This window comes from Dermacentor andersoni, chromosome 6 (genome assembly GCF_023375885.2).
Source record: "Dermacentor andersoni chromosome 6, qqDerAnde1_hic_scaffold, whole genome shotgun sequence".
NCBI lineage: Eukaryota > Metazoa > Arthropoda > Arachnida > Ixodida > Ixodidae > Dermacentor > Dermacentor andersoni.
Window position 1 is genome coordinate 10,575,873 of NC_092819.1, and position 19,243 is coordinate 10,595,115.

Sequence of the window (19,243 nt, forward strand, 5' to 3'; positions counted from 1 at the left end):
GAGTGCCTGGGCTTTCCATCTTTTGTAGTGTACTAAGTGCAACATACTCTGCAGACAAGATTGCCACTGCCATGATTCACACATTACAATTGTCTGTTTGCAAGGCCCGAGATAAGATGAACAAATTATTGAAGGTGTACTTATGTTTCTCACAGCAAGTATACCATATTAGGTAAAGTATTGTAGGATACTTTGTAGCATGCAACTTGACCACCAGAGACAGCAAAGTACATTGTGGTTTGCGCACTTGCACCTGCACAAACACAAATTATAGCACAAAAAATGAACTTTATTGGTTATGTGGGAACCTCATTACAAGAGTACTTGTATGGAAGCCAAGGCAGCAGGGCAGAATTCTTTTGCATAATGCGAATTGTAGCATGAACAGAGAAAATGCTCCAGATAAAAGTGACTGATGCAATTGTGCAATAGAGACAGGAATGGCTTAAAAACAATGGTCAACACAATGTTCTGTCACCAAATTACTGCCAAGCTGACTTGTTATATTTCCCCTAATAGAACCTATTTCGAGCGCATTTTTCAGTGCGCTGGCGAGGCTCCACCAATCTTTATAAATGATAATGACTTTGATGACGGGGTTACGCAAGCTGACCGCAATCAAGGCCAGAATACTGGCATTACATTTCTCGGGCTATTGAAAAATAAATAGGAGGACCTTTCCCAGCTGCCTCGAGAATGTGATTTGGATGTGCGTTCCCATCATGTCTATTTCCAAGAATGAACGTCTAGGCAGGGCAATTGCATGAAAAAAAAATGTTGCAAAGTGCCATGGCTGTTCAGAGGCAAATACTCGTGCAAGAACAACCATTATTAAAACCTCACCCAACGAATTATGCCTGCACGTTGGACCATTACAAAATACAAGTGGGCACAGGATCAGATGTGGTAAGTTCATTTCAAGACAACTGTATGTACAAAAGAGAAGAGTGTTGCTCATCTCAGGCAAAGGTACAACAAAAGGCAGATAAGCAGCTTTTAAATACAGAGTGGTGTGCCACCGGCAGCATGAATGTCGCTGGGCTCTTGCTATAAGACACAAAACGCTACTTTGCAGAACTCTCGCTACTGCACACGTTGAGACGCTCGCCAATGTAACCCGTCTGATGTGCGCCGGCAAGTCGTCTTTGGTAGCCTGAGAAACCTGCACTTGCTCTGCTGTTGTCCTCAGGCCACAAGCACAGCTTTGAGTGTCCAAGGCCACATCGCCGTGCCCAGTTTTACAAAAACAATAAAGACAACTTCCCCTTCAGTAATTTATACACACAAGCACTGCTTCCTTCGCTAATGCTTAACATTGCTTCCAATGGCCACTTCACACTCAATCCTTCCTCCACAAGCTGAGTAACACACACATAAAAGGAAAAGTGGCAAATGGACAAAACACAAGGTCTCATCACCTCTCACACATGCGTGGTTGTGACGGCAAGGGTATGCAGAACAACTACAAACAAAGCAGCACAGTACTGTTGCCCTGTTCAGGCAAGTCACTGCATTTGATACTGCCTGCCTGCAGCATCCAGCATACAAAAACCAAGGGGTGGCTTGATGGGCCAATGCAGCAACAGTGCTCATCTTGATTGTACATTCCTTTCTGATGCAAGCAAACACGATGACAGACAAATGTATCAGTTGGTGAAAAATACAGTAAAGCAAAATTAAACCAACAGAACACTGTTAAGCCAATCGGCACAAACACACACACACAAAAGAAATATGTTTGTCAGTGCTGTTGCAGATTGTTGCACATTATGAAACCAAAGCACGTCACCACAAGCGCTTGTGGCACTTTTTATTTCAAAGACGATTTGTCACAGCTGCTGCCAGTGGCCGACCCCCTGAGGCACCAAAATGGGATGGCAAATGGCTTCACCCTCATCCGCCACACAACATCTCAACACTGTGCTTCCTCCTTATCGTTTGTGCTCTTGGCCAGTTACACACCAGATAACAGGAGGAGCCTGACATTGGTGTGGGTGGACCACCCGCAACATGTGCCTCTTGGGCTTGAGACGGAATGAGCACAGAGGTGCTGGGTGAAGGCCAAAGGAGAAGAAAGAGAGAAAAAGGGGGGGGGGGGGTAGGCGAGGAATAAGGAGGTCTTGTAGCATTGTTAGGAGGCGTCATCATTGCTGAGAACCAGGAGGGAGCTACCGCTTCCTCTACCTGGCGGAGGTCTCGACGCTGTGTCGCCTGAGGTGGAAGTAGTAGTGGAGGTTGTTCCCAGGCTGCTGCTGGCCAATCTTTCAATGTCATCAAGGCTCAAGCCAGCAACAGATTGGGAGAAGTCCTGCACAGATTTCGGTCAATGCATTCAAGACATACCGTCAGCAATCGTACACAATCACTCACAAAAGAGGCTGCAATTTTAACCAATCATATCGCTTTCAATGTGGGCAGACTGGCCGAACCCACTCAAACAGACATGACAACTTTGTGCAGGGCAGGCTTACACTAGCGTCAATAATTTGCAGTTGTCCAAATGCACAAGCAGAACAAGTAGCAGCAACAATGACTAAAAGATAACAGAAATGCTGCAATGTGTTTGACATTAAATCAAATGAAAGCAACGCCCCTCAAAGTGCCTTAAAATATGACCTAGTATGCAAATACAGTGAACCTCGTTATAGCAACGTCATACTTGCCACAAAAATAACTTCAGTAACTTCTGTTATATTGAATATTCTGATTCATTACAAGGATATACACTGATATAGGCAAAAAAGGAAATGGCATTGAGGTCCATGTGAAAGAAATGCAAGCAAGATGCCTCTAACAGGCGAGCAAAGGGTCTCCTACAGATTTTGATGTTCTTTGCAAACCCCACTCTCCTCTGTCCTACGTTCAACCTCTCTACACCAAGGAGTAGTTTCCCTCCATGTTCCTCTGTGTGGGTTGACCCAACATGATCTATGTTCACCCCTTCTACACCACGGAGTGGTTTCTCTCCATACTCCTCTGTGTGGGTTGACCTGACGAGTCCTTACAAGGCCCTCTACCAGGGTGCAAGAGAGAATGAGGTTGCCTGGATGGTGGAGGGTATAAGAAAACCAGCAAGCCACCACGTGAAGAGACATCTTCTCTGCCCTTGCGTGCAGGAGCATGCACGCCAAATGTTTCTTTTGTTTTGGAACACACTGCTCATCCATAATAATGCATTAAACTTCTGTTATTGTTTTTATCACCTCATCTTCCCTGCCGAAGCCTCTCCGATGGTCAACCTGGTTTGAGGCCCAAGCAGACGCTGTTGAAGGTCACCAAAACCCCTTCCTCCTCATAACTGGTGGCAGCCTTAACACCAATTAAGCTATCATGAAGAATAATTTAATTACTCAAAAGTAATTGGTTACCGTATTTACTCGATTACAATGAGAGTTTTTTTTAATAATCTTCGTTGCTTGAACTCGACCTTTGTGTTACATATGAATATCGGCAAAAATTTCGACTTTAAAACATATTCTGAATTCCGCGGTTCCTAGTGTTGTGCTGGTGGCCTGTTAACTTCTATGTCTTGATTCAATCCATAGAAACTTCGACCAAAGTAAAAATATTTTTGTTGGAATCAATGCCATTTTAGGTGTGCTTGTGGCTGGTGTTACAGTGCTTCATTACCCTGCGGCCATTTGCGTTTTGACTACATTTATTCGCAATGTTTTGGCGACGCAGAGCGTTCGGTATGACAGCTGCATCAAGAGACGAGTAATTTTGATGGCTGAGCTGAAAAATTCCACTGTGGCTCGACGTCAATGAGTCGGCGATTCTCGGATGGTGGCACCAATGGGATGCCTTTTGTAAATGCAGGGTCGGTCGGAAGGGCCTCGTAGTGGCCTGGCACTGTCCTCGAATGAAATGGTTGTGCCATCTACCTAATCACACATGAGCTCGATGGCATGGATCACTTGATTCTCAGGCAATCACTTTCAGAAATAGTTTCGCTTTGGTGACACTTGGCTCGTTTCAGCACCAAACCCCTTGAAGTATACCGTCCACATTGCTCTTCGTGCTGATAACGAGCTTGGCACAGTGCCAGAAAAAAGGGGACGCTTTCGGTGCCAAGTCATGCGAAAGTGAAACTATCTCCCAAAGTGATTGTCTAAAATACCACCCAAGGAAAGCTTGGTATCCTCCTCAGATGACGATGACAAGTTAAGAGAACTTGTTTCTGAATGGATTCCTTAAATAAAGGTACCACTTCTCTTTCTGTTCATCTCGTGTTGCAATTGTGGTTTCATTTTTTTATTTTGCAGACTGAAAATTGACCCTCGTATTACAATGTCGATCGTGTTACATTAGAGTAAATACGGTACTTCCATGTTACTTTCCTCCAAACTTTAATTAAAATTACAAAATTACAGTAGACTATGTTTGAGCTGCCCTGGCACTTTCAATGCATCCCTTGCAGCCCTCCACACATCGCTTGGCTTCCCTTGTTTTTGTTGTGAAGACATCAGAAGCAACACTGAGAACTCGCTGGATGTGCGCACTGGAGGGTAGGGCAATGTTTCAACGTACAGACACCTTGAGCACAAGATACTCTTGTTACTCAGTATCCTCTATGAAGCACAGAGCTTCATCGTTGCTGGTATTTGGCAATGATGCTCCCAGCTGAGCAATAAAATGCTTAAAAAAAAATGGTTCGTATGCGATTTCCTTGTATTAACCTCCTAAGCAGCTGTCACTATCAAGACATATCAGCACCACTTCGATTTGTCGGCTAACATCTGGGAGAGCCCTGTTAAGATGGGTTTGCATGTCTGAACATGTGCATCAGCAAGGCTGCTGCATGGCACGACCGCAGGCATTCTACAGATTCTGAAAGCTGCGTTGCCTGTTGGAGCTGGTGTTGTCAATAATGTGACTGGTTACAATAACTGGTTCCTTGAAAAGTAATTCAATTACAGTGAGTGTTACTTAATACACAAGTAATAAGTTACAAAACTATCAAAGAAAGTAATTTCTTACAAGTAATTAACTACATGTAATTAATTACCAACAAGTCCGGATATAGCCAATATTCTACTCTATAAAAATTACAGGTGAAACGGGCGAATAAGCAGGGAGGTATACGGGCAAAGGTCTAAACACTGTCTAATGCCAGTTGACAAAACTCAGCTTTATGGCAACACAGTTGTGTTATGAGGTGAAGCATATGTAACATGCTTATTCACTTATTCATTCATTCCCTGTATTTCCCTGTATCCCCACATTCATTCATTTACGGTACCGTACAGGCGCCACAGAGGGAGCATTAACCCTTTGAGGGTCGATGTGTTTCGCCATATGCGACCCCCCAGGGTTGATTTTTTTTTATTGCAGATTCCAATTATTCTTAGGGACTTATTTAAAAAAAAATTTACCGTAATTTTTCTAGGGTGACCGTAAAGTGAGAAAAAAATATTTTGCGTTGGTATATATGCACTCTTCATTCATGAATAGCAACAATAAAAAAGGAAACCAACTTAGCAGAATTAAAAATTTTGTGCATTTTTATGCACATAGTTCAAGTCTGAAAATCTGCACACGAGAATATTTCGCGAGCCTCAAATGTTCTTGCTCTTACACTAATAGGTACGTCCATAGCGTAATCGAACTGCATAGGTGCGCATACTCAAGAAAACTGTTTGGTTGTGTGCCCATCAAAAAAAGCAACACGTGTGACAAACTTCGGCTAATCTTTATCTTATCGCCAAACAGCTAGGGCAATTAGTTTTCCCAAGTCTTAAAAAAAAAAAGAGAAGAAACTGAAACGCATGCACGGCGGCATCCTTCCTATGCACACCCCTGTGAGCACTAAACGAGCAAGAAACAAGCGCTCGCCCTTTGAGCGATTAGGACCGAGATAGCCATCAGTTTCGCAAGCGCAAAAAGCCGAAACCGGCTGCGAAACTAAATCCAAACGGCAGCCCACCCGCGCACCAATGCGCGAGCGGTGGTGTATAGACGCACGGGAGCAAACTAGCGCTAAAACAAACCATGCAACAAAAACCGAGAGAGGGAGGCGCGCGAAAAAAATTCCCTGTATCCCCACATAGTGGCAGCACATGACAGAAAAGAAAGAGTTTGGAAACTGGCGCGCTTTTTAAACGTACAGACGCCACCATAAATATACGGCATTGACCATTTTCGGACTTTTTCGCGGCGCCGTATATTTACGTCATTAACCGTCAAAGGGTTAAATAAGGGGGTATTACAGGAACAGTTTTTAAGAAGAAGCTTTAGATCATGGCCGACTACAATGCTGCCTATTTAAATACATGTAAAACGCAGAAACGCATTTCTGAGATAACCACTGGGCCGATATTAATGAAATTTGCTGCGTCTGAGAGAGAGAGAGAGAGAGAGAGAGAGAGTCAAATTCCAGCAACTGTTGGAACCGAAATTTCGATTTAGGGCCTGAATAATTTAAATCAAATTTTCTAAAATTTGTAGGTTAAAAAAAATTCAAGCACGAAGGTTACAAATTCGTAGCTCTGCACCTAGAACAGACATCGCAGTTCTGTAAACTGTATCCATTAGAGCATCCAAGCCAACAAATTTGATATGTCAAGTTATATTTTGTGTGAATTTGTTACATTGTGTACAAGGGTTTTGCAAAAGTTCTGCTCACAAATTAGTGATCTATTTGAAAGCCATGTATAATATATCATGTACACTTTCCATGTACTATCAGGTGGCATTCACAAAATTTTGATATAGTTTTCTATTGCCGAGTTACAGGGTGGTAACCTTAACAGTTTCATATTTCTGAAAATTTGTAATGTTTGACAATTTTTATGAAAAAATTTGCAACCAACGGTCACTAGACTAACGCTTCCTTTTAAATGCAACAAACTTTATCAAATTTGGTGCAGTGGTTGCCGATAAAAACCATTTTTCCTTTCCCATTTGATAGGAGACCCGGAGCTAAAGCTTCCTCTTAAAGCAGGAACACAATACACAACCTAACCTTATACACATATTAAAATATACGAGAGGTAATTATAGCAGACAGAAAGACGATCAATACACAGAAAGCCAAGAAATATGCAGTCATTATTACATTAGATAGCTCAAAAGTGCAAAGACAACTTATATAATTAGGAAACATGTGCTGCTACAGCATTTCTCGAAATGCCACTGAATTGGGTAGTGAAACGATTTCACTGGGAAGGCTATTGAAAAGGCGTATAGCACGAGGAGGCACAGATGAATTGAAAGAGCGTGAGACCCGTTATGAGACTATAGCTTTAGTGACTGTATTGCGGTGAAGGATATAAAGAGCAGAGTCCTAAGACTCTCCGCAACAAAATCTTGCGAGCCTGCCACAACGAAGTTACCTCAGGCCACCTTGGTTACACAAGAACATTAACACGAATCAAAGAGAAGTGCTACTGGCCAAGGCTCGTAGCACAGATGAAGTACTACCTTATAATGGGCCTTGACCGTCAGCAATGCAAAGTACCACCTGCGAAACCTGCCAGACTATTACAACGCATTCCGGTGCCAGAAACACAGTTTGCACAAACTGGGATGGACCTTTTGGGCCCATTTCCACTATCTGCTACTCGAAGTAGGTAGACCATAGTTGTGGCAGATTACTTCACTAGATATGCAGAAACCAAGGCACGTCAGGGCAGCACAACGGCCGAGTCAACACACTTCCTCGAAAACATCGTCCTGAGGGATGGTGCTCTAGCGGTCATCGTACTCGACAGGGGAACTACGTTCACAGCTGAGCTTCTGTGAAGTGTGTTTACACTCAGTGGCACAGTGCACAGAAGGACGACCGCCCATCACGCGCCCAGCACTGGGCTTACAAGAGCAATGGGCTCCATACACGACCCTGGCAGAAATACTGTGCATGTATGTAGATGTGGAGCACAAGAACCGGGACAAAATATTGCCCAATGTAACAACCCCTTCCATATACCATATTTACTCAATTCTAATGTGGCCTTGATTGTAACAAGCACTTGTTTTCCGTGACCAAAAAAAAAAAAAAAAAAAAGCAGAAAACAAGAGACTACCCTCGATTGTAACGAGCACCTGTTAGCAGTGACCTAAAGAATGGAAAAGTCCTTTACAGTACCACACACCTCATTCTTTCATACAGAAATACAACTTTCTCTGACTTGGAAAAACAAAGATTTGCTCGTAATGCTCTAAAGTTACGATAAATAAAGTCGCAGTTTCACCCAAAAGGCAAAGCATTGATTGCGATAGCAAATTAGTACACAGCTATACGAAAAGTAATAGTAGTAGTTTTGTCAGACAAATTTAAACATTTGCTTACTAAAAAAAAAAATAAGAAACATGGCTGGTGTCGGCTGGTGTCAAGTGCGCACAAACGAACATGAACACGTCTCACTCAATGACCGCGGAAACTTTATCAAAATGCTGGGGTGAGGAGGTGTGGTAGCAGGAGCGAGCGAATTGACCTCTGTGTGGCCTCTCTCTTTAAGGCGAATTAAGTGACGAGAACACACAGCAGTACACCCAGATGCGTAGAGTGTGCCCATCGCAGGTCGCTTTCAAGATAGCAACCACGTGGCCGCACCATACGCAGCCGCCACTGGTGTCAAACACTTCTCCTGCCAGTCCCGCACGGAAGTTTTGGGAACTCCGAATGCCCGTGATGCAGCCCGATTTACGTCCGTCTCTGCACACATGATCACTTTCCTTTTAATTGCAGCATCGTGATGAACTCGGCGTGTCTTCGCAGTTGGCACTTCCATGCCGATAGAGCAAACGCAGAAAATGGGAAGACAGACTGTAGACTAACCTAAGCACACATACTACAGCACATGGAGGAAGCTACAGCAGCTTGCCTCAAAACGCATATGAGGCGGCCATTTTGAAATGCCGACAGCGAGATGGTAATGCAGATTTAGGATCGTACTCAATTCTAACGTGCGCGCAATTGGAGTAAATATAGTAATACGGCTTCGACAAGAAACCACGAGAACGATGCCGTGCAGTCTCCTCCATGATCGAGAAGTGACTGCAATTCTGGGCACTATGTTCCCCCTTAATTCTAGCAATTCAAAGACTGATGCTGCATATTTTACAGAGCATGCCGAAGAAGCAAGAGTGTGATGCCTGAAGTTACAATAAGCACCATCAATGCGCTGTCAACCAGTCTGGCCAAAGAGTTTGTGTCTGGACTTCGGTTCGCTGCCGAGGCCTCTTGGAGAAACTTCTACGCCGAGACTTCGAGCATACAAGGCTCTACAGCATCTCAGTGATGTCAACTATGAAGTCGTTCCAGGTAACCCATCCTGCTCGGGGCACTGTCAGGATCTGCCCAAGACTGTGCATATGGCATGCATGAAGCCCTATTTTTCTTAATGACATGGATACTTTCTGGTTTGCTGGACACTGGATGCTATCTGCCAAGCTTCAGGACAATGCTCCTTCTGGCGGGAGGCAAATGCCACTCCCCTATCTATGCCAAACTATGCTGACAAAGACGGTGACCACGAGGGTACAAACGAGGTGCAAGAGAAGAAGAAGCATAGACTTAACCTTGATTCTAATTATCTTCATTAAATACATCTCACTGCTCTTGTCTACAGCAAGCCGCGATAACACATTCCCGATTTCCCTGTGGCCAAGAAACAATGTGCCCCTTAACAAGCACACCCCAGACACTGCAGGCAAAAGTGTTTGCCTAGGCACAGCGATGGCGTTGGTTAGCATTTAGCCTCTGAAACCTGTCTTGAAATTTGCATTTTGTAGCAACTGGCACAGCACCTCCACCCCTGTATGTATAACCGCAGTAGTCTAACTACCTGACACACTGCAAACATAAGCCAAGCACAACATAATGTATCAGTAGATGTATGTTGTTGCTTTCCTCTGGTCAAGGTGTTACAAGCGTCTGCACCTCTGATCTACTTATGTGTACTGTGCAGTGTGTAGAAAACATTCATTAGCACATTTAGGTATCGGCAAAGCTGTATATGCTAAAAAAGAACACTTTGCCTAATGGCATCTGAATTCTTCAGTCGCTCGCTTCTGAAACAAATGAATTAGATAAGCTTAGCCTAGCTGCCTGGACAGAGATGGCATCAATTGTTGCAAAATAAAGTGCCCTGTGAGACAGGGTCAACTACTGAATGTACTCTAGAACCTCCACTTTTTTAATGTATTAGCCTTCTTAGGGTACCTCACGCACTTTCCGTGGACTGGCTATGTATTTTTCTATGCATGTTTGTACCTAACCAATTCCTGCCTACCTGGGTCACTGAGTAGTCTATGGTCAAATGGGTAGCGCATTGGGCTGCTGTGCTAAGGGAACAGGATTTGAAGCCAACCACCAGGCCACCTTGAGTGGCTGAGTACGAGGTGTGACACAAAAGAAACGAGACTAAGTGTGTAGCTTGAAAAAAGAGTGGAGTTGGCAACAACTGTTTTGCTGACGTAATCCCACACACCTCCTCTATTCATGCGTCCAGTTTCGACGGAATCGATCACGCCAGTTGGGAGTGCTGCATCATTGAGTGAACATGTGCAACTGCATTATGCCGGAAAAATGTCTGATGTAAAAACCGAACAGGGAATCAACATCAAGTTTCTTGCGAAACTTAAAAAATCAGCCACGGAAACATTTCAAATAATAACCAAGGCTTATGGAGGTGTAACTTTGTCTAGTCCACGTGTGTTTGAATGGCATAAGCGGTTTTCAGGGGGAAGGGACAGCGTGGAAGAGGATGAACATGCTGGGCGCCCAAGGTCAGCGATTACAGTCCAAAACATTGCCAAAGTTCGTGATGTGATCAGTGGTGACCGAAGATTAAGTGTTCGTGCAGTGGCGGAGTCGGTTCACTTGGGATAGGAAAGCTGTTCGACGCATTTTAACGGACGAATTACACATGAGGAAGATTTGTGCGAAGGTTGTTCCAAAAGTTCTGTCCGTTGGCCAAAAACAGTGCCGTAAAGACGTGTGTGTGGACATGTTAGAACTCATTGCAAACGAGCCAAATTTTTTGGAATCTGTTGTAACATGTGATGAGACATGTATTTTTACCTATGACCCAGAATGTAAGTGCCAGTCAATGCAGTGGAGGTCTCCAGGATCCCCAAGACCCAAAAAAGCACGCAGGTCAAAAGCAAAATTCGAGGCAATGTTAATTGTCTTCTTCGACATTAATGGAATTGTAATGATTGGGTGGGTTCCCAGGGGTCAGACTGTTAATCAACACTACTACATTGAAGTACTAAAAAGACTTCGTGAAAAAATTAGGAAAGAAAGGTCACAGTAGTGGAGTGATGAATGGCTGTTGCTCCAGGGCAATGCACCTGCTCACACGGCCCTATCTGTCAAGCAGTTTCTGACCAGCAAAAACATCACTGTGATGGGGCATCCTCCTCATTCAGCTGATTTGGCTCCATGCGACTTTGTTTTACTTCCTAAAGTTAAATCTTCTTAAAGGGAACCCATTTCACCTCAGTTGAAGAGGTTCAGGCAAAAACGGAGAATCTCCTGAAGGGCCTTCCAAAAACCTCCTTACAGAGCGGTTACCAGCAATGGCAGCACCGAATGCAGAAGTGTGTGAATGCTGAAGGGGACTACTTTGAAGGTGATAATGTCACAGAGAACTGATTCAGTTAGTACAATGTTATTGGACCAGTCTCGTTTTTTTTGCGTCACACCTCATATGTGGCAATGTGTACATATGTGCCACTCTTTCACGCTGACATGGGTCAATGTAGACGCGGGACTGGGTAGGTATCGCTGTTCAATGAAATCCTTTTGGTGAATTCTAATGGCAGATGTGGAGTACTTCCGGTAGTAGTTTTCCTGCTTTTTGCAGAGAAAGTTATTATATTGGGAGATTGAGAGCACTTTCCCTATATTTCCTATCCATGAATTGGGAGCAGCTCCACTGCTAGATCCCCTCCACAGAGCAGCGCTCTGTGCTCCGCAAAAATTGATGTGGAGTCTACCGGAAGTCCCTTGGTGTCAGCCCACCCACAGCCAACCTGCTGCTATGGCGCGTGCGCCTGTGACCGCGAATTACGGTCTCTCTGGAGAAATTAGTGGTGCTTCGCATCATCAGCTTGCGCTTTTACTGCTTGCAGGGAGCAATGATTTATCTAGCAAAAGTTCCGAATTGACCAGCGGCGACTCAAGCGATGGAGAAGCTTAGGAAGCTAGTGTATTCAAGCAAGCTTTCGACATCATGTTCTGGCCCCCGGCCGAGAGACTGAAAGTTATACGTTTCATCGACAACATCGTTGATGAAGAGGTAACAACGGCTCCTTTTCAGAAGTTTGCAATTTTAACAGCCTTTACTTTTGCTGATGAAATGCAGTTTCAAAGGCACTTCAAGCTGTCTCAATGTGTTGCTACCGAAATAATTGCAGGCTTCGCTGCATCACCGATGTTTCCGACACACAATGACGGAGGACGTGAGAAGCAGACTAACATGTGGTGTGACTTCTATTAGAGCGCAGGAGGCTAAAAAGAAACGCTAAACTTCAAAACACAATGCACACACGAGTTAAAGCCGAAAAGGCCAAAAATTATGAAAAAAAAAAAAACGCATGGAATGCTGGGCGCCTTCGGAAGCGGATGGGCGCTAGCGCCCCCAGCCAATTGCTCTGGTGGGAGTGCCTGTGTTTTAATCACAGATTTCATTCCGTTGCCCTCTGCCATTGCGGAGTACTCTGGCACAGAGTTCGTCGACCACTATGAATCTGCCACTGGAATTCACTATTTGACGCTGACATCGAGCACTGGGTATGTGCCCCTCCGCCTGTGCTGGTCTTCTAAGAGAAATACTTTGTCGCAAAAAGTACTTCAATGTGTTCAGCAGCAGCAGAGTTATTGGCAATCAAAGGTAGCATATGACCCCATTCGCGGTGTTGCCATTCCTTCTTAAATGCCGTGCACTGCAAAGGCTACAGCGGAGCGGGGTGTGCCCGCAACACTCCACCTGCTGAATGTCACCGTGGTGTGCAGTTCAAATTTGATTTTGGATGTCCACGTAGATGCCACTACTTCCAATTTTGGCACCTATGATGTGCCAAATGAGGTTATACCCGCAGAGCTGCAGAGAGGGCGTTCAGCCAGTGAACTCATTGCGGCACCCCGTGGCAGCTGGCTACGTAGCAGAGTACAGCTGCATGCAACTTTAGTGCGTATGCACAGCATTTGCTTTGTGCACGACAAGGCTCGTGTGCGCTCGTGTTCATAAGCTCCAGTCTAGCAGTACTACATGGCTCAGACCGGCTTGGTCCTGCACCAGCTTGACCGACGGGTACTAGCCACATCCAACTTGCAGATTTTGAAGCGCTATCAATAGCTCAAAACAAAGCGAAGTCTGCCAAGGATTCCGACCAGGAGCAGCCAGGAGTGAGAGTGCGCTGGCAAGCATGTGTGTGGTCTGATTAAGTTTCGCATGGTTTGAGGCTAGTTGAATGGTCAAAACTATTCAAAATTAACAAGATTTAATGGCTACGCCATCGAAAAGCAGGGTGGCCTAAGCAGGGTGGCCTGCTCATGCCGCAGCCGTGTGTGAGCAGCCGATAGTAGGCTTATTCCAGAAGTACGTAATTCTTATCGAAATTCGAAAACAAGCTTTTGTTTACTTCAGCCTGTTTATTAAACTGCATCAATAAAATAAACCCAGTAACAGGAGCAAGAAGCACACTGGTCCAAACAACCTTCTTGATTGACGTCAGCTAATGGCCGACAGCAGCCGTGTATGAGAACCTGCTATATTATGAAATAAAGCAGCCTGAAAAGAGCAAAAAGCAGGCTTCTGATGAAGAGTGTTTGAGAAAAATATGACCTTGTGCTATGCTCACGAGCTCCACAGGCCGTGCACGACTGCAAAATTGACTGAGATGGTCACAGCAGCATATATCCATGGACTATGTTTTTTCGCCAAACCAGAGGGGTGGTTCTGGACCCTTTCAGTGAACTTCTTTGATGCTGACTTAGGTCACTGGGTATGTGTCAGTAGGTTATGTCCACTTCTCAATGAATGTCTTTGACGCCAACTTGGGCAAATAGGTATGTGCCAGTTGGAATGTGGCACCCTACGATGTCAAAAAGGATTTCTTAAATTTCTCCGTATTTTTGGCAGAACTGAACCCACATCACAAGGGTTGCTCAAGTACAGCAACCCGGTGCTCTCGAAGGCTGTGCCACAAATGCAACGTGCCACTTTTTAATGAACGTCTCACACCAATGCTTTAGTGAGCTGCGTCATGAATGCACTGGGTATGTGCTGCTCTTTGGTGAACCCTTCAGCAACTTAATGCTATTAGTATAAACATAGACATGAATGACATCCTAATTACGCAGGAAGGCATTGAGCAAGCTATTGATCGTTTGCCGAGTAATTCAGCCCCCGGACCCGATGACATATGTCCAAAATTGCTCAAGTTAATGAAACCAGTGATAGCTCGCATACTCGTCCCAATTTTTCAGCAATCCATTGATACAGGAATAGTGCCTGACGCTTGGAAAATCGCACGCATTATACCTATATTTAAATCTGGAGATTCTTCTGTCCTTTCAAATTACAGGCCCATCTCATTAACGAGTATACCTTGCAAAATTCTGGAACACATCATATCATCAGCAATAATGATGCTATCATTGACCTCAGTCAGCAGAACTTTTTTTTTTTGGAAACCAGCACGGATTTTTGTGTGGCCGTTCCTGCGAGTCACAGTTATTTGAACTCGTGGCCGACCTGCACAACGCTATACACCATTTAATAAGAATTGATGCCGTATTCATCGACTTTGCCAAAGCGTTCGACAAAGTTGCTCACAATCGTCTTATATTTAAACTTGGAAATCAAAACATAAACAACGTCTTAACTGGATAGTTAACTTTTTAACTAATAGACAGCAGTTCATGTCTGCCAATGAATTTTGCTCCGCACTAACCCATGTAAAGTCTGGTGTGCCTCAAGGTTCGGTGCTCGGGCCGATCCTCTTCCTTATTTACATTAATGACATAAGCAGCAACCTCACTTCTACAATTAGACTATTTGCGGACGACTGTGTTATTTACAGAAAGATTACTGACCCTCATGACACTAATGCTTTGCAATCAGATCTTGACAAAATCGCTAAGTGGTGCGAACAATGGCATATGGAAATAAAGGTTTAAAAAACAAAACTTGTAACATTTACGACGGCTAGCGTCACAGAACCCATCTTTTATTCTATCGGTAACGTGGCCATTGAAAAAGTTCCTGCAATCAAATACCTAGGTGTCCACATTACTTCTGATTTGGCATGGCACAAACACATTGAATATATAACCACCAAAGCACCCAAAACCCTCGGTTTCATTAGACGTATCTTGTACTTTGCAAATCAGGCAACCAAACTCTTAGCATACACAACTTTAGTCAGATCTCAACTAGAATATGCCAGTTTCATCTGGAACCCGCATCAAGCTTATCTTGCCGATAAACTGGAATCACTTCAAAATAAGGCTTCTAGGTTTATCACAAGGAAATACGCTCGCTACTCCAGCATCACAGATATTAAATCATCTCTAAATTTAAGCTCACTTGAAAAGCGAAGACTTGTCACCCTGCTATGTCACTTTCACAAGCTCTATCACAATCCTTCAACGTTCACAGAATCTCATATCAAACCAGCACATTGCATTTTCCCCCAATTAGACCACTGCCTCAAAGTGCAACCCAAGATAGCTCACACCAAACTTATGCGTCATTCACCATTGTTCCTTGCCATCTATCATTGGAATAAACAACCTGCAGAAATCGTTTCCGAAAATAATTACGACGCTTTTGTGAACAAACTGAAGTGCTTACTCTGTGCTGGTCCTTAATAGATTATTATCAGAAGTGTTTTTTTTTTTTTTGCATTGTCTTGAGAATTGTGGTCCACATGTGTGCGTGTTCTTAAACACTTGTTTTCATACAGATATGTTCCCTGTTTTCCTGAGCGCATGTTTGTTTATGCTTTTTCTAATTGTTCACTGTGTTATGCAATATGATCACTTTATTGTATTTTTTAACCCCCTATGTAATGCCTGTAAAGGGCCTTTAGGGTATGTGAAAAAAAAAAAAAAAAGCTTGGGTCACTGAGTACATGCCCCTGGGTGTGCGGCAAGTGGGGGAACAACTATAAGCGTTCACAGCCACTGCGCCACACTTTGTCTTGGAGGCCACATGCAGACTTCTTGGCAGCGCCCCTAGATGCGGCAGCACATTCAGAAAGACGCACTAGTGAGGAGCCTGGTTGCCGCATAACACATTTATAAGCGTTGGCACCCCTAGAGGGTGCCCAGTGTTCTTAGGGAAGCGCGAAAAAGGAATTCTTTGCAGTAAACACCTATACATAACTGGTTTTAATGATGGCAACACGGTGTGTCAATATATTGATTCGGGGCTAAATGAATTACCGTCAACAGTCATCGTGGCATGGTTTCTGGAAATTTTTTGTGCCTAACCAATATATGTTGAATTGCACACTGAAACGTTTATTCTATGTAAAGAAAGTATTCAGGAAACGGTTTCTGAGCATACAAAGTACAAAAACAGAAAATGCACAATTTCTTCCAGGCAAAATGACTGAAATAATGCACGTACCTTTTTATATTCTTCTAACACTTTCTCGGCATCCTCATGGGAGAATTGGGACAGCAGAAATTTTCGCATTTGGTCCCACACGACTGCGGCGTTGTCGGCTGCCTTGAGAACAAATAGGTGCAGCCTGTTCCCTTCCACAATGTTGTAGTCCCCCAGAGATAGGCTATCTGCAGAGAGCCGAATGTTATCAAATTCATGAACTTCAATGAGTCTCGCTTAAGGTACGCTTCAGCAACACCGACAAGTTATACCGTAGCTTGCGAACACAACCACGACAGATATAAAGGTCGGCATAGCAGGGCCAAAGCAATCCTGACAAAGGTGCGTTATCCAGAAAACGAACGAGCAGGTACTGTCGACCCGTGGGCAGCAGCGGATCAACACTACTGGCTTTTTTTGGATTAAACACGTCTCAATCAGGGGCAGCACGGCGACTTGATTAGGTTAGGTCATAGAGAACAGGCAAGCGCATTAGCTTAACATAATGCGCACGCGCACAAATACACATCACACATACCTGAGAGTGTCTTGCCTCTGAACACTAGGCGCTGCTGGTCTACAGGAATTTGCAGTTGTTGGGCAACAAGATGTTTCACAGCGCTGATGGAAGAACTGGCAGATACCTGCGGAAATACATTTTCTTGAAACACTCTACACCTTAACGAATGGTGCCCTACTAGCACAAGCTCCAAAGGCAGCAAATGGTTTCAAAAGACGGGAAGAACAAATCAAGTGCAACGCAGCTGATGACGCTACCGGGAACCTAACCGCAGCACGGTAGCTGCTGACATAGACGCTTGGGTTCACATCGAATATATCAATCTACCAGAAGTAAATAAAACAGAACGATGCGTGTTACAAGAGGATCGTATGCAGACGCAGAAATGTAAGAAGAATAGTAAATTATTACGTACCCCACTTACCTCTATTGTGCATTCTTCACCCTGAAGAATTTTCACCGATATAAACATATTGCCTCTACTGCTTGTGCGTGCTTGAGACCTTTTTATTATGCCCTACTGCCCTATCATGACCGCGTCACTGGTTCGAGCGTCACAGGTACGAATTTTGGGGCAAAGTTCGACTTGAACCCCTCCGGTCTACGAACACAGAGCAAACGAAGCATAGGCCTAACTCAAGTGAACGCGGATGGATACACGCGATGCGGTAAAACTTTTAATTTAACAATTTTATAAGTACAGTAATAAAATTAAACGTAAATAATTAAACTGGAATGTAAATTTTATTCTTTAATTCACGCTTTTTTACGAACTTGCGTATGATTACAACATGAAGACTATTTTTTATCGCGCTACACTCTTTTAGAGGCGCTAAAGCGCTTCCAGCTGTGCGGCCCTCTAGTGAAAACACTAGCGCTCTAAGAAACTAGCAAAATTGCAGCTTTCAGCAGTTACACTTTCTGACTCTCATTTTTTTTACAAAGCTTATTGACTACTACTTTTATTCACAATTATTTATATTTTTTTATATTTCAATGAGCCGAAACCGAAATTGCCTTGCACGCTGTCGCAGTCGGTTTAAAGCGTAGTGTCGCTCCGCTAAAGCTCCGCTGCTCAAGCTGTTTGCAAATTGTTGTGGCTCGCAGTACGTTACGAGAAATTCGGTCTTATTGTGGAGGTAAAAACGCAACGCAAATGCCATAACATGCAAAGAAGAAACGATTAAGAAACTGACAAACTATCGTGCAAAAGAAGAAAGAAAGAAGGAGAAAAAAAAAAACAGACATTACGAGAAATGAACAATGAACATACACGGAGGAAGGAAACTAAGGAGAGGCCCTGACGTCACTCTTTGTGAAGCAAAAGTGAAGCCGGAATTTGGCGTTGCTCATGGCGATGTTCCGCCTTTTGGGCCACCCTCCTCTCTTGTTTACATCTTTCACGAAACCACGCCGCGCTGCGCGTGGTGTCGCGCGCTCGCGCAACATCTGGCAGAGCACGGTGCAGGTAACACAGCGCAACAAGACACGGTGACTAACGCAAACCCGCCCACTCAGCGCCTTTGCCACGGCCCGAAACCTACCAGAGCAACACGTGTGAGCGCTCAAAACCATAACAACGCCGCCATTGTGGCCCAAAAGGCGTGGCCATACAAAAAAATAAAAATAAAAAAGCAGCAAAAAAATGAGAACCTACTACGTCATTTCCGCCGCACTTTTCTCCTAGCGCGCGGAGGGGGTAGGGCCTCTCCTTAGTTTCCTTCCTCCGTGATGAACATACAAGGTCACATTTCATGGGAGATATATGCTGCAACAAGTGTCGCCATAGGTGGAGAGTTCTCCTTCTTCCGGGGAGGGGGGGAGGGGGAGTCTGCTGCCCGACCAGCCTTCCGAACCCCATAATATATATATATATATATATAAGAAGCCAACAACCACTGACACCAAAGACAACATAGGGGAAATTACTTGTGCCTAATAAATGAAATAAGGAAACTATAAATTAATGGAAATGAAAGTGGATGAAAAAACAACTCGCTGCAGGTGGGTAACGATCCCACAAATAACCTTCGCACCGCATCGAAAGAGTGCGCGCGTAAATAGTGCCCCTCGGTTAACCCCCTTTCTTCTATATATATATATATATATATCTTGCACTTGAAGAAACTTCCTGCGACCTCGAGGAATTGAGCGC

General features: G+C 44.1%; 1 protein-coding gene across 2 annotated transcripts; it reads right to left on the bottom strand.

The window, feature by feature from the left end:
• Window positions 1-268: 268 nt before the first annotated feature.
• On the bottom strand, window positions 269-17,909 carry LOC126521679 (ubiquitin-like protein 4A). Of its 2 annotated transcripts, none has more exons than XM_050170406.3 (4): window positions 17,504-17,909; window positions 17,107-17,212; window positions 16,590-16,756; window positions 269-2,308 (listed from the first exon to the last, which is right to left on the bottom strand). In XM_050170406.3, the coding sequence occupies exons 1-4, from the start codon at window positions 17,558-17,560 to the stop codon at window positions 2,132-2,134; spliced, it is 507 nt and encodes a 168-aa protein (XP_050026363.1). In that variant the 5' UTR covers window positions 17,561-17,909; the 3' UTR covers window positions 269-2,131. The 2 variants fall into 2 exon arrangements, with proteins under 2 accessions (XP_050026363.1, XP_050026364.1); XM_050170407.3 differs by having other exon boundaries at window positions 17,513-17,905.
• Between the last annotated feature and the right edge of the window lie 1,334 nt (window positions 17,910-19,243).